The 15,821-nt window shown below is 33.7% G+C and overlaps 1 protein-coding gene across 6 annotated transcripts in view; it reads right to left on the reverse strand.

Moving 5' to 3' along the window:
* Positions 1-3,375: 3,375 nt before the first annotated feature.
* LOC101897001 (carbohydrate sulfotransferase 11) overlaps positions 3,376-15,821 on the reverse strand; it is a 45,000-nt gene continuing 32,554 nt past the window's right edge. For all 6 annotated transcript variants that reach the window (XM_011295507.3, XM_011295514.3, XM_011295510.3 and 3 more), the window contains 5 exons: positions 11,203-11,269; positions 10,994-11,138; positions 7,313-7,468; positions 6,887-7,215; positions 3,376-4,783 (listed from right to left, as the gene is read on the reverse strand). In XM_011295507.3, coding sequence (XP_011293809.1) covers positions 4,666-4,783; positions 6,887-7,215; positions 7,313-7,468; positions 10,994-11,138; positions 11,203-11,269 — 815 coding nt within the window. In that variant the 3' untranslated portion in view covers positions 3,376-4,665. The remainder of the gene's footprint in view (positions 4,784-6,886; positions 7,216-7,312; positions 7,469-10,993; positions 11,139-11,202; positions 11,270-15,821) is intronic.

Raw genomic sequence — 15,821 nt, forward strand, 5'->3', positions numbered from 1 at the left:
GTTAACAATGGACAGTTTTGCGGAGACAGGCAGGCAGGCAGGCGGAATTTCAAAAATTCTGGTAAATTTTTTAGATTTAGCATTCGGAGCTGGAGAACTTTGCGGGATGCTAGTGGGACTTATAACACGAAATGTTAGCAGCAGAGCCAGCTGATATAATACGCTAGTCCCAATGAGGCGCACTGTTGTCCGATGGTAGCGGGTGAAATAGACCTTAACATTTATGTAAGAAAATACAACAATTTTCAATTAACGGTCACTTTTGACATTATATTGACGTTGATGTCCAAAATATCGGATTTATAGCAAATTAGGTACAGCATATATGAGAAAGAAATTGATCTTAGTTATTTTGCTTATAAGAACCGCTGGGCCGATTTTCACAATTCTGACCAATTCGAAATAGTGTCTTACCAAAAAAAGATAAAATCTAAGAAAATCGCGGAAAAATATTCCAATAACAAAGTTTTTGTCATATTTTTTATTGCATGCAATTTTTTCAATTTGACCTACAATTTTGAATTGTACATTTTTGTAAAGTTATATTTTTACACTCTATAACACTATGTGTGGATGGTATTAGATACAGGTCGTCCGATCCTCACGAAATTTTGCACAGGGGTAGGGGTTAAAACTGAAGCCTATTTTTTTAAAATATGTACATTTAAGGGTTCAAATGGAGCAAAAATGAAAATTTCCTGATCTTGCAGTCGCTTTTAAGGTCACAATGTGAAACCAATCGGCACGAAATTTTGCATGAGGAGAGAGTTATAGACAGGGCAGAGGTCCAGTATTTAAATTGAATGCCTATCAGCACGACAGAGATGGTATATATAGGGAAAGTTCCCCCGTTCAAAAAACAAACGTAACATTTTTGCGGGGCTGAATGACATTATTTCGAAAACGAAATCTGAATGGATTTGGACCTAAGGGGGCTTTTAACATATTATAGTGTTGTAGGGTATCACATGGTCGGCCCCGCACGCCTATAGCATTTGTTTACTTGTTATACCATCCGCCTTGAAAAGGAGGGTGTATTGGTATCTATGATTTTCGCCACATTTTTTCATGGACTGGTCTAAAAATTGGTTTTTGTAGGTCATAATGGGTTCTACTCTGATGGCAAAAGGTACACATTTTTATATAGCCCCCATTAGACGGTATTTTTATGATTTTTGCAAAAAATTTTTCACGGATTTGTGTAAAAATTGGTATTTGTAGGTCATAATGGGTTCTAGTTTCGGTGGCGAAACATTGTATGTATAGGTTCAGGTTTTTGTATAGCTCCCATACCACGGTAACTCCCTATATTCGATAAATTTTGTAATTTTTACAACAGTTTTCCACGGATTTGTCTAAAAATTGGTATTTGTAGTTCATAATAGGTTTTAGCTCCGGTGGCGGAAGTAGTATATTCATAGCCCCCATATAACGGTACCTCCAGATATTCCGTATTTTTATGATTTTTTTTCCAACATTTTTTCACGGATTGGTCTAAAAATTGGTATTTGTAGTTCATAATGGGTTCTAGATACAGTGAAGCGACATTGCATGTATAGGTCCACGTTTTCCTGTATTTGGTATTTTGATATTCGATAATATTTATGATATTTTGATAATCCTAGTCAAATTTTTCTACGAACTTGTTTCAAATTTGGTATATAAGCAGATTTGGTGTATGAAGTACAAAGTTGCCTTTAGAGGTTCCCGTTTTGGTATGGCCCCCATGCAACGGCCTCCCACTTTATTGTTTTTTTTTTTTTAGTTTAAAAGCATTATCCAAACGGTCTCACTGGAATTTGTAGTTTAAAGTGGAATATGTTTGAATTCAGATACTTTTATAAAAACATGTTTCCTTTGCCCAAAATTGGAGGGTATTAAAAGTTTGGCCGGTCGAACGTATTTCTTTTTTTACTTGGTACGACATTTTTTATGTATTTTTATACCCTTCAAATTTGGTATTTGGTACCGGAATTGTTTTAAATTTGGTATTTGAAGTTTGTAATGGATACTACAGTCTATGGCAGAAAATTGTCCGTGAAGGTCCACGTCTTCGTATAGCCCCCATGTAACGGAACCTCGCAATATTCGGTATTTTGATGATTTTAGCGTCATTATTCACTGGAGTAGTTTAAAATAACGTATTTAGAGTTCGTAATGGGAACTACAGTTTGTGACAGAAAATTGTCTATACAGGTCCAGGTCTTCGTATAGGTCCCATATATCAATACCTCCCTATATTCGGTATGTTGAGGTTTTTAGGTACAATACTCACTAAAATTCATGACAAGCAATACCTATATAGGTCCACGGTATTTTTAAGATTTTAACAGAATTTTTTACGGATTTTGTTTTTTTTTTTTAAATTTTCAAATTCGTTTCAAATGTTAGAGGGTATTCAAAGCTCAGTTCGGCCGAACTTACTGCTCTTGTTATTTTTTCCAAAAGAGACGAAATTCAGATTCAAAATAAAAAACAATTTTTTATCTTTTCTGTCAATAACAAGGTAGTGTTGCCAATTTTTTTTTTTAAACGGTAATACCATTTTTGAATCGAAGCGACGGTGACTTACACATGATGTCGACGACGACTATAGAAACGACAACCGTAATTGAGCCGATTGTGCTCATTACTTTGTGTCTCAAATCGAAACTTCCGGCATTGTGTAGAAATTAACAAAATGTACTTTCTTTTCAACTTTTAAACTGAATTTTTTTTCACAATTTCCATTTCCACAGTGTATTCTTATCACAGATTTTTGCAGTTCAACAAACCGATAGGAATCTGAAGAAGTTAAGATAAAAACAATCGATTTTAAATTACGGAATTCTATTTTGTGACACGCCTGCATAAATCCATTGTATATACACAAATCGGAGTTGAGAACCTAATTTCTATGCGGTGAAATTTAACAAGTTACAGAAAATGCAGAGATGGACCATCTGTTACCTTTTAATGTGGTAAAAAATGAAAAACATCATCATATATCATTCTGATAATTTTTGTTTTGTTTTTTATTCATCTACATTCGATTTGTATTCCTTCTTTTACATTACCAAATTGAATAAATAAATAAATTAACAAAAAAAATATTAACAATAAATATAAATACATATAAATAACTGGGATTCTCTAGTACATTTTCAATTCAATTTAAGGTAAGTAAAAAGCGCTATGCGTGATATTTCGTAAAATTATTATATATACTTATTTTTTGTTCTTAAAATTTTAATTTTTCTACAGTTTTATTATTATTATTATAATTATTAGGTATATATATTTATTGATGCTTAATAAATATTATTGTAACCATTTGTTTTTATGATGTCTTCTTGTATTTTTGTTTGGTTTCCTTCCTGTTTTCATTGTCTACAATTTGTTTTTTGTTTTTTTTTTTTTGTTGTATTGCAATACTTCGAAAATAGCTAGCATCTGGAATTTCGAAAGCTTTTCGTTTTCGACAAACGCACTAAATTTGAAAAAATATATATTTAAATAATATAACTACAGTATGTGTGTATATATAGAGAGATAGAGAGCGAGAAATGCATATAAAACTAGCGTTGTTTTTATGGACGAGAGCGTTGTATTGAGGGTCATTCGGACTATCGAGATCATAGAGATAAGAAACATACCACGCTTGGACAGAGAACGTTTGCGCTTGAAAATATATAGAGAAGCATTGTAATTAGAAGCAAAAGAGTCATATTATTACGGAAGAAAACAGCAACATCAGCAGAAATGGTTCGAAAAGAAAAGAAGCGACTTCATCGAAACCCTCGTCGCGGTGTAATTTAGGTTTCCGTGTAAATAAAGTTTAACCCCACATTAGATCACTTTACTGTGATCATGGTACAATGAAGAGAAGGTAGGTCAACTTTGAAAAAATTGCAAGTATAGAGTTCTACCTGTTTGGCTTGTAATGTCATAATTAGTATCAAAACAATAAAAAATCAAACAACTTGTTGCATTTATTTTGAATAGATAATTGAAAAACGCGATAATTGAATGAAAGGTCAACACTTCTTTTCAAAATAATGTACTATATATCTCTAAAGGATTATTTCGCTACAAAAACTCTAGATTTTGTCGATGCATACGTTGAAATAAACATTTTGAAAACACCCGAATTTCAATGTTTTCTGGATCATTTTTTTGTTATTGAAAAGAAAACACATACATAAACAAATAAAGATGACATATTAAGCCAAGAAAATAAAAAAAATTAAAATCATATGCTATCATAGCCCTACCTTGATATCATTGTACCATGATATAAATTTAACATTTTTTCCAATATTTCAATATAAAATTGATCTAATAGCATGTTTACACAAACGAGATCTAGTGGATATCCACTAGATATAGTATATCTAACAAACTTTGAGTTTATATCTCATTGGATCTCATTATTCGAATAACCCTCTTGTGAGTCTTCCGAGTAGAGAGAGAGTGAGAGAGCGAAAGATTTTTCTTTTAGCGAAAGTTTTCCAGGTTATTGTGAGTGTGTATTTGCAAATCCTTTATTATGTTATGCTTTTATTGATTGTGTTTTCGTCAGAGAAGCGTGTGTGATATATTCACTCTCTTCCAGAGGAGTGTTGTAGTCTTTTTCATTTGTAATGCGAGGAAATTGCTATTGTGATGTGTCTTTCTTCACATTGTTCAAGGCGCTGGAGGTTTTCCCAATAATAAGACCGGCTGTTCCGGAATATCCTCCTCATTCGATCGGGCTATATTAAAATATGATGTCGCACTATAATTGAAGAGTTCAAAGTCATATCTGTAAGAGAAGAAGAAAATGAGTGAATATTATTTTCTAAATGGGAAGATATTACAAATTTTCCAGTCTGAATATATACAGTGCAAAAAAAAAAAAAAAAAAACAAGTAAATGGGCCGAACTTTGAATGCCCTCCACCATTTGGAACAAATTCGCCAATTTGCAAAAAAAAAAAATAAATAAATAAATAAAATATAATCCGTTGAAAATTCAGTTAAAATCTTAAAAATACCGAATGTAGCTGTTATATTAGGGTCTATACGACGACGTGGACTTGCATAGGCAACTTTTGTCATAAGCCATTACAATATTCAAATGCGAAAATTGAACAAAAAATTCGGTGAATAATGTAGCTAAAACCATCAAAATACCGAATATAGGGAGGTATCATTATATGGGTGCACAGACAATTCTCTGTCATAGGCTGTAGTAACAATTACGAACTTCAAATACTAAATTTGAAGCGATTCCGGTGAATAATGTCGTTAAAATCATGAAAATTCCGAATATAGGGCGGTACCATTATATGGTGGCTATACGAAGACATGGACCTGCACAGACAATTTTCTGTCTTAGGCTGTAGTATCCATTATGAAATTCAAATACCAAATTTGAAACAATTCCGGTGAATAATGTAGCTAAAATCATCAAAATACCGAATATCGGGAGGCTATACGAAGTCGTGGACCTGCACAGACAATTTTCTGTCTTAGTGTGTAGTATCCATTAAGAACTTCAATTACCAAATTTGATACAAATTCCCGGGAATAAAGTCTCTAAAATCATTAAAATACCGAATATCGGGAGGTACCATTATATGGGGGCTATACGAAGACGTAGACCTGCGCAGACAATATTCTGTCATAGGCTGTAGTATCCATTACAAAGTTCTAATACCCAATTTGAAACATCTCCGGTAAATAATGTCGCTAGAATTATCAAATATCGAATAAAGGGAGGTACCGTTATATGGGGGCTATACGAAGAGGTGGACATACATTCGAAATTTTTTTGCATAGACTGTTGTACCCATTACAAACTTCGAATACGAAATTTGAAACAATTCGGGTGAATGTCGTTAAAATCATCAAAATACCGAATATCGGGAGATACCGTAATATGGGGGCTATAAGAAAAAGTGGCACGACATGGCACATTTACGAACTTAAAATGCCTCAATTCGTCGAAAGACAGCGTGACAACAGACAGACAGACGGAATAGTTCGAGGAGTTACAAACGGAATGACAAAGCTAATATATCCTCCATAGAATGACACCTGTATCGGCGTTTTGAAAGTTTTCATCGCAGAGTAACCTAAATTGAGGGGCAAGTTTCCTCCTCTTCTGCACTTTTGAATTAAGATTCCTCGGAATCCATGCCTTTTAGTTATTTAGTGAAATTTGAAATATTGCCTAAGACACTACACTACTACTACGCTACACTACCTAAAATGCATGTATTCTGAGGAATCTTAATCCGAAAATTTCCAAAAGTATGAAAGAAGGGGGAACTTTCACCCTCTATTTAGGTTACTTTGCGATGTAAACTTTTAATACGCCGGTACAGGTGTCTTCTTTTTTGCACTACTTTCATAATCTGCTGGATCTTTACCATAATTTAATTTTAATCTACTCTGCTCGATGTAGAAACTTTGCAGATCCCAATATTTTCGTCGGTGCTAGGTCAGGCGCCAAAATGAAAAAGTATCGTACTTCCCCCACAAAGGGTCAAATTTTTGAATAATTATATTATGAGAGTTTTTTACGGAGTCTGCTCTTCACTCTTGTTGATGTGGGAGCATTCCCCAGTCACTCCTATTTGAAAAGAGAGGGAAGAGAGGGGGTGTGACCGTGTAGAAAAAAGAATTACAATAACGGTATGAAAAATCGAAAAGAGTTCTCCGCAAGATTAGAATCTGCTCGATTTTGAAGGAATTGTGCTCCCACTCAAAAAAGATAAAAATATGGTCCTATGCTCTGGGGAGCGCTCTTGCTCGAATTCGGGCGAATTTTACTCTGTGTACAAATTCGAGTAAATTTTTTCGAGCTCTGGTTTTAATTCCAAATGATCTCAAACTTAGTCATATTAAATACAAATATTTACCTATAATAATCATACAGTCCATCGATCTCTGTTCTCGTTAACTTCGAATAGAATTGTTGCAATAAGTCCAATGTGTTTTTTCCTTTGCCAGGATTTTGCCATTCTGGCGCTATTATCTGTTTCAGACCAGTCTTTTCGATCAGATACAATTGATCCTCTTCCAGGGTTTCAAATTTTAAAATTACATCGAAATGTATGAGGCACGGTGTACAGAATCGTGTATACGAAACAAAATGCATGTCCAGATAGTTGTCATGCTTGATTTGATCCAATAGCCAACGGACAAATTCTTGGAATGTTGGATATTTGGGTGGCTTTAGCTGTAGACTCTGCAGAAAAGAAAAAAAAAAAAAAAACAAGAAATTATTGATTAATAACAAAGGCTGCAAAAATATAAGTATGTGTGTGTTTGTCTGCACCACTAACCTTTTTCCTATAAGTTCGTACTATTTTACGGCCGAACTTATCGTGCAGCGAATGTGGTATGGCATACACAAATTTATCGCGATAAGCGCTCAATAGCCTCTCGAAAGGATGGCGGGCTATTAAAAAGGTCACTGAATTGTTCTGAGCCTCGTGCAGCTGGTAGAGGAGAAGGAAGCAGAAAAACAACAAAGATGAAAATAACAAAAATGTCAGTAAAGAATAATAAAGGGTAATTAAGAGATAATTTACTTTTGAGTACTTTCCCCATTTACAACATTAATGAACTGTGAAAGGGTATTGAAGAGTGTGCCAAAAAGGACATAAATAGTAAATGTAGTTGGGTGGGAGGTAGGTAGAATGGTAAAGATTGGACTATTTGATAAAATTATATTTAATTGAACATTTTAAAGGGAATGTTTAATGAGTAATTTTGTTACACAATGATGAAGACACTAAGGGAATTGATGATTAGCTGTGGCGAGATTTGAAACTGTAAAGTTTATTGCCTTACTTATTCAATATTCAATGGCGGATGTGAAATTTTTTATGAAGTATTAAAACAGCACTGGGATATAGTTTGTATATTTTGAAAAAGGTCTCAGTTTAAATGGTATTTATATTAAAACGTCAAAACTTTTACTGCAAGAAAATAAAATGAAAATGCGTGGAGCCATATAGCAAGAGAGGGTATATATAATTTGATACGGTCAAGACAAAATAATTTTTTTAAAAACCTTTGAGAGGTAGATTTTTTAAAGAATATTTTGTGAAAACCCTTTTAGACGTGGATTTTTTAAGAAAATTTTTGGAAAACCTTTGAGATGTGGATTTTTTAAAGAATATTTTTGGAAAACCCTTCGAGACGTGGAGTTTTTAAAGAATATTTTTTGAAAAGCCATCGAAAATATTTATTACTTGATACTATGAACCAAAAAAAAAAAAAAAACGCTGTTAAATATAACAATTAAAAAATATAAATTATTTTGGAAGAGAATATATAACACGAATGGATCAAAAAACCATTTTATAGATATATGTATAACAAAAAGAATATTTGGAACCTTTTTCATTCACTATCGAAGTGAAACTGATATTTTTTTTTTAATTAAAACAGACCAATAGAACTGGGCAAGGCAGAGAGCCTCAAAAATTTTTTGTGATTGCATGTGTTTTGAAATAACAAAATATTGCAAGTGTTTTTTTACCTCTCTTTACAGAGTGAGAAATAATTGGTTATCTTAATATTTTCAATTTATAATTTTTCCGTTTTAAAAACAACTTCGTTGTTAAAAATTATTATTTTGATCAGACAATTCGGAGATATATTTGCAATAGACCAAGGCTAGGCAAAGAGTATCCCTTGGGATATCTGTGTGTTCACCAACACAATTGTAAAAAATAAATTGTTTTGAATTTTCTGTCAAAATGGTTTTGGGAGAATATTTAGTTTTATTCGAGCAGTCGTTGAGGAAGGTGCTGTCGGATATTTTTATGAATACACCGTAAGAAATATTGGAGCACAAATACATCTTACTACATATTCGGAACAAGTATTTCCGAATTTGTAAAAATTATAAATTTTAAGATTTTTCTTTTTATAATTGAATTTTATTTGACGAAATTTACATACGAATTCAGGAATAGGAATTTATTTCATATTGTTAGACAAATTTATTGTCCTTCCAAATTAATGGACATTTTCATATCCCTTGATTTCTCTGAAATTATATGTACGTTCTTAGTCAATATTATGGAAAATAACAGGATGTGATGTTTGTCATTCTGTTTGTAATTCATAGACATAATATTTTAGGACCCAACGCAGGATATGCGTTTCTGATCAGCATACAATTCTACAACTATTTGCGTATGTCAGTCCGTGGTAATCGGTATTAATTTTTAAAGGATCAACTTAGATGGTTAGGATGTTAAGTCCGAAATTATTATTTGTGTTTAATATTTTTTTAAATAAAAATTATATAAAATTTTATTTTATATATTTTTTTTTATTTTAAATTGAAATTTTTGAGGCTCTCTGCCTTGCCCTGCAATAGACCATGGCTATCTTTGTCACCCCTTTTTCTGAAATCAAAATTAAGTATTCAAAAGTAATGAAGTGTGTATTCGATATGATATCTATCAGCGCTAGGGCAGGTGCGAAAATAGACAATATAGGTCCACTCCATCAAGTGGAGTCAGAGTCAAAATTTTGAATATTAATCTACCTCTTATAAAATGTAATGAAAGAGAAAATGTCCGATTATCTTCAAATTTCACACATCCCAATATTTTAATTAACCTAAGGTCTGGTGTTAAGTTGGTATATCGGTCCACTGTTTCTGGTACCTCCCCCATAAAATATCAAAATTTTGAATAACCAAGAAGCTCATAAAAAGCAAAATATTTCCAGATGATAGGGATCGGACCATTCCATCTGGTACCTCCCCCACAAAGGGTCAACGTTTTGAATAACCAATACTATTATATGCGAAAAATGAATCCAGTTCTCTTCATATTTTACACATCTCATTATTTCTACCAACATACTTCTTGTGGCATCTCCCCCATAAAGAGTCAAAATTTTGACTCAAGCTCATAAAACGCGAAAATATTAACACAGTATCTGCTATAAAGGCGGTAGAGATCGGACCATTTCTTCTGATACCTCCCCCAAAAAGAGTCAACATTTTGAATAACCAAAACAATTATAAAATCCGAAATAAGCATGCGGCTATCTTCATATTTCACACATCACATTATTTTTTCTAACAAAAGAAGATGGGATATATCGGTCGATCGGTGAAGATGATATATATCTGCAAACACCTTCTGGTACCTCACCCACAAAGGGTCAATACTTTTATCTGTCATAAATTGCGAAACAAGTCAGTGATTATTTACCACTTTCCATATCTAAATATTTGTCTCAACCAGAAACCTGAGATGAATATTGAATTTATGATTTCGCATACAATTGGATATAAATATTCGATTTTCTTGTAATTTTGTGCAGATGAAGTATGAAAATGGAATACTTTGGTCGACTATATCTTTTACCTCACGCACATTTTAACAATTTTCTAAAAATTATTACATATCTGTAGTGGAATTCGTTAACTCTACATTTGAGTTACCGACAAGAGTCGGTAAAATTAAAATGCTTATCATTTCGGAATTTAACGAAATATGTCGGTAAGTTAAAGACGAAATCAAAGTATTCGCTAAGACCTATTGATAGATACCAATGTTGTCAACTTTAACTTCTTTTTTATATCAAAATTTTGAGTTTCAAAGTTACCGATTTTTGTCGGTACCTCAAAAAATGAGTTAGAGAATCCCGCTACTGATATAAAGTGAAGGAAGTAAGCAATATAGTCCAAACCTGGCACGTCTCAATATTTATATCTATTTATTGCGGTCCGATACGGAACAGGCTCCATAGAGTGTCAAACATTTGAATATTAATAACACAAGTCAAAATATGTTTAAATAATCGAACATTGGCTGAGGGTATATATCCGTCGGAAAAACCGACTGATACTTTTCAATTTGTATTTTAATTTGTTTCATATAGGGTCTGATTATTTATGACGATATGAAAAGTGAACGCGAAAGAAAAATACCAGTCCAAATAAGTTTTTCATATTTTTGGGTTGAAGTTTTGAAAACAGGCCCGCTTACCTCGTCTAAAGTAACTCGTGGATAACGCTCACGTGCTAAATGTAAAAATATCTCTTTGGTTTTACGCAAAAAATCTGGCGAATAACCGGCCAGAACATTAAAATTATACATCCATGATGAAGAGGCAGCTTTGAAAACATTGCACCTGAGGAGGAGAAGAAAGTGACGATTTGGAATTTGTTTAAAAAATGTTATTCGTGGAATTTTACCATATTATATGATGCTTTTTATTGACCAAAAATTCCCATGGATTTGGTTTGTGCCATGAATCATTTCCTGCAAAAGAAAAAAAGATTACACTGTGCAAAAAATTCTTTTTTTTTAATTATAAAAAAAACATTAGAATACGATTAGATTAGATTATGTTCCAGAACTGCAAGAATGTAAAAGTTTTTACTACGATAACAGATTTTCCCTTTATGATATCGAAATAAAAATTGCAAAAATAGTAGATTCTTGCAGGTTCTGGAACAGGCCACTAATAAGTAAGAAAGTAGTAATTTCGACCAGGCCGAACTTTTGATACCCAACGCCAAGATATATACAAAGTAAAAATTAGGATCAATATCAACAATTTTTTTAGGCGGTTAAACACCCATTATAAACTTTTTTACACCCTTCAAAGTATACATGGTGAGATGAAAAAACTGCAACCAACTTCAGACTGCTGTCACTTCTAAGGCACTTGTCCGACAGCTGTTAAAATTATTTCAGTGACATTATATTGTTTACAAGCGTAAAAAAGCATTTTGGTGAGAATTATCCAGTAAAAAAGTTATTCGTGATAGTGCGATTTCTTTATATTTGAAAACCAAAAGTGGCTATCGTTAGAGCACTCCAGCATTTAGATGTGAATAAATCTTTTGTGTCTCGTACCATCACTAGTTATCGTGATACTGGTAGCGTAGCCCAACGTCAAGGGAGTGGACGGAAGAAAACAGCAACATGAGCAAAAATGGTTCGAAAAGTAAATAAGCGACTTGGTCGAAACTCGCGTCGCAGTGGCCGATAAATGGCTCGTGAGCTGAACATATCGCAATATTCCATTCGGCAAATAATGAAAACTGAGCTCGGGGTAAAGCCATTGAAATTCCAAAAAAGTGCAATAACTTACACCGCAACAGAAAGAAAATAGACCCAAAGGAGCTAAAGAGTTGCTTCGCTTGGGAGAAAGTGGTGAACTGCCGAAATTGGTTTTCTCCGATGAGAAAACATTCATTGTCCTGCAGTTTGTAAACAAACAAACAAAATGATCGTGTTTACTTGCCAAAAAGAGGTCAACTGGAAATGTGCACCCTCGGTTGGCCACCAGAACTCAAGCGCCGGACATGGTGATGGTGTGGGCCGCCATAACAGCCGATGGTCTCTCTTCGCTCGTATTAATCGACCGTGGCATCAGAATAAATACCGAATATTATCGCGAAAATATTTATTCAGGGTGTATTAAAGCCCTCCGCAGACCTTGGACATTCCAACAGGACTCAGCACGCGCCACCCATGAATGGTTAAAAAATGTTCCTCGCTTCATTTCCAGCGCACAATCGCCACCATAATCTCCGGATACCAATCCGTTGGACTATTGTGTCTGGAGTATTTTGGAAAGCAAGGTTGGCACTAAAAAATACCAAAGTGTCGTTCACCTCAAGCAAGCGATTCGCCGGGAATGGGCCAAAATACTGCAAAGGTGATCAATTGGAACAAATCTAAATTTATTCTAAAATTTGATGGTATTTCCGAAATTGTTTGCTTTCATTCAATAAAATTAAAAAAAAAATGTAAAAATTATGGCGTTTGACTTTGTTGCAGTTTTTTATCTCATCCTGTATAGTCGGACCGCCCGACTTTTGACTTTTCCGTACGTTTTTTTTTAAATCTCCAAAGTTCTTCCAAACGGTAGAGGGTATTCAAAGTTCGGCCCGACCGAAATTACTGTTTTTTTCAACAATTTATTAGTATCCATATACAGGTATTTCCTGACTTAAGTTAATTCGAAAGTCTTGACCATATTTTCTAATGGAAAGTAGTTTCTAGCTTACTCTTCCGACCTAATTCGGTGGGAAATGTGGACATGGGAGGTACCTTCACCGATCTTACCAAATGAAACTTTTGGTGAAGTGTGATATTGAATTTAATTATACGCAAGTAATCACTGTCTCTCCTGCTCTAAAAATGTAACAATACTCTTAAAAAAAGAAATCAATATCACAGCTTTAATGGGTCACGGCACTTTCCGTTCGGGATAAAAGCAACGGATTTGTGTCACACCACATTAAATACTTTATTAATATTTCATTTGTACATCTGGCCGTATGTGTGTGCTTGCTAATAAATGTACATATACATATGCATGTTTCCATTGTATGCGAATAAGGAAGTATCTTCTTCATTCGCATTCATTGCATGGCGGATATAGGTTAGTTCTCTCAATTTGCATGATGATGTAACACATTCGTTCACATACTTGTTCCGCATACCTGAACAAACTCTTGTACATAATTGTGGCAAGGCAAACACATTGCTACACATACTTTAGGCTCGCATTCATAAATCCTTTTGCGGATTCAAATGAACAGGATATTTGCATAAGGCCAATATGACGATGGCGACGACGACGTTGTTACAGTTTTGTAGTTTTTTTTTATCTCTGCAACAAAAACAAAACTATGCCTTGCAACGATGTGGACTGTAGGCAAGGACAAGTGTGTGTGTGTGTGAATACTCGTATGTGTCGTTGTAACGACACTGTGTAAATATGTAAAATGTAAGCAAGGATGCTCGTTTGCAAATTCAATATCCTCCATTATTGACACATTAAACTTGTCCCCAACAAGCGTTCCGTACACTCAGGCGTATGCAAACCGAGTAAATTGAATCGGTTTGTCTGTGTGTCTGCCTGCGTGCATGTATTTCCGATGCTATCATGTTCTCGTATCGGCAACTAGGGCTATGGGAACATTTAACCTGTACCCCAGAGGCAGTTAATTATATTATTGAATTGCAGCTGCTGCGAACATTGTGCAGTTACATATGTACATACATTTATAGGTAACAAAGTAACTTATGGCTGATGGTTGAGATTTTTCACGGATACAAATATATATATATATATATATATATATATATATATATATATATATATATATATATATATATATGAAAACGCAAGTTTTGTATGAAAATTCACAAGTTGACAAAAAAACAAGTGCTAAGTTTCGTTCCATTATATCCGAATATAGTCTTAATATTGGGGGCTATGCGGGTTTAGGAACTTCAAATACGAAATTTCAAACAATTTCAGTTAATATTGTGCCTATATATGGAGCCTATAAGAAGACCTGGACCTGCATAGACCATTTTTTCTCATAGACTGTAGTTCCCATTATGAACTCTAAATACGAAATTTGAAACAACTCAGGCGAATAATGTCGCTAAAATCATCAAAATACCGAATATTGAGAGGTATCGGGGCTATACGAAGACCTGGACCTGCACAGACAATTTTCTGCCAATAGGAACTATTACCTATTAGGAACTTCAAATACGAACATTTCAAAAATTTTCGGGGAATATTGTACCTAAAATTGTCAAAATACCTAATATAGGCAGATACTGATACTGGGGCCTATACGAAGACCTAGACCTGCATAGACATTTTTCTTTCATAAACTGTAGTTCCTATTACGAGCTCTAAATAAGAAATTTGAAACAACTCCGGTGAATAATGTCGCTAAAATCATCAAAATACAGAATATAGGGAGGTACAGTTATATGTACTCCTGTGAATAATGTCCCTAAAACTGTCAAAATATCGAATATCGGGGGATACCGTAGTATTTGGGCCATACAATATCGTGGATCTATGTAGACATTTCTCTTCCAGGGGGTAAAGCACTTAGGAAAATTTTCTTGTATGGATTTATAGACAATTTCATTGAAAAATATAGGTAAATCATCAAAATGCCGAATATAGAGAGGTAGCGTTTTATTTTTTATTATAGGATATATACGATATATTATGGGGGATATACGATATCGTGTACCTATATAGACAATACTCTTTCAGGGGGTAAAGTACTCAGAAGGAACTCCTGGTGTGGAATTTCAGATAATTCCATTGAAAAATGTGGATACAGTCATCGAAATACCGAATATCGGGAGGTACCTTTATATATGGGGACTATACGATATCGTGGACCGATAAAGTCAAAAGGCCAAAGAAAAATCAAAAAATAGGAAATATTTTCTCTTTTTTGTAACATTGCCTCAAAAATTTACTTGATATATCATGAATTATTTTTTGGCATATTAGAATAGAAAAGAATTTTACCTAGTTGGTCCCTCCCGAAATCAATTCAAATGATTTAGAATTTTATGGTGATCAAGAATATATAGGATGAGAAATTTTAAATACCCCCTATTTATTTTGGTGGAAGGTATAAATACACATTAAGACGAGCCGCTATAACAACAACTTAAAATGCCACACTTCAAAATATTCCGATCTTGCCAAAAATAATGTTCTTACTATATTTACCCAAAGGCAGAACCAAAACATACCTTCAAAATTTTTAAAATATAATATGTTATAAGTTTTAAATTTAAATGCAAAAAAAGTTCCTATACCACGAAAAATGTATATGTCATCAAGTGGCTTAAGTGGTACCCCCTTTCTCAATCTCCTTCATTTTCAAATTCAATAAAATTAATTAGAATCTTATCAGCTTCTCGGTAATTTAGTTTTATATAAAAGTAGACTTCCAAAGCAAATATCCCATTTAAGCTCTATTCATTATTTTCATTATTCTCAAAGTAATTATTTGCTCTCATT

Source organism: Musca domestica, unplaced genomic scaffold (assembly GCF_030504385.1).
Source record: "Musca domestica strain aabys unplaced genomic scaffold, Musca_domestica.polishedcontigs.V.1.1 29, whole genome shotgun sequence".
In the NCBI taxonomy this organism is placed as follows: Eukaryota; Metazoa; Arthropoda; class Insecta; order Diptera; family Muscidae; genus Musca; species Musca domestica.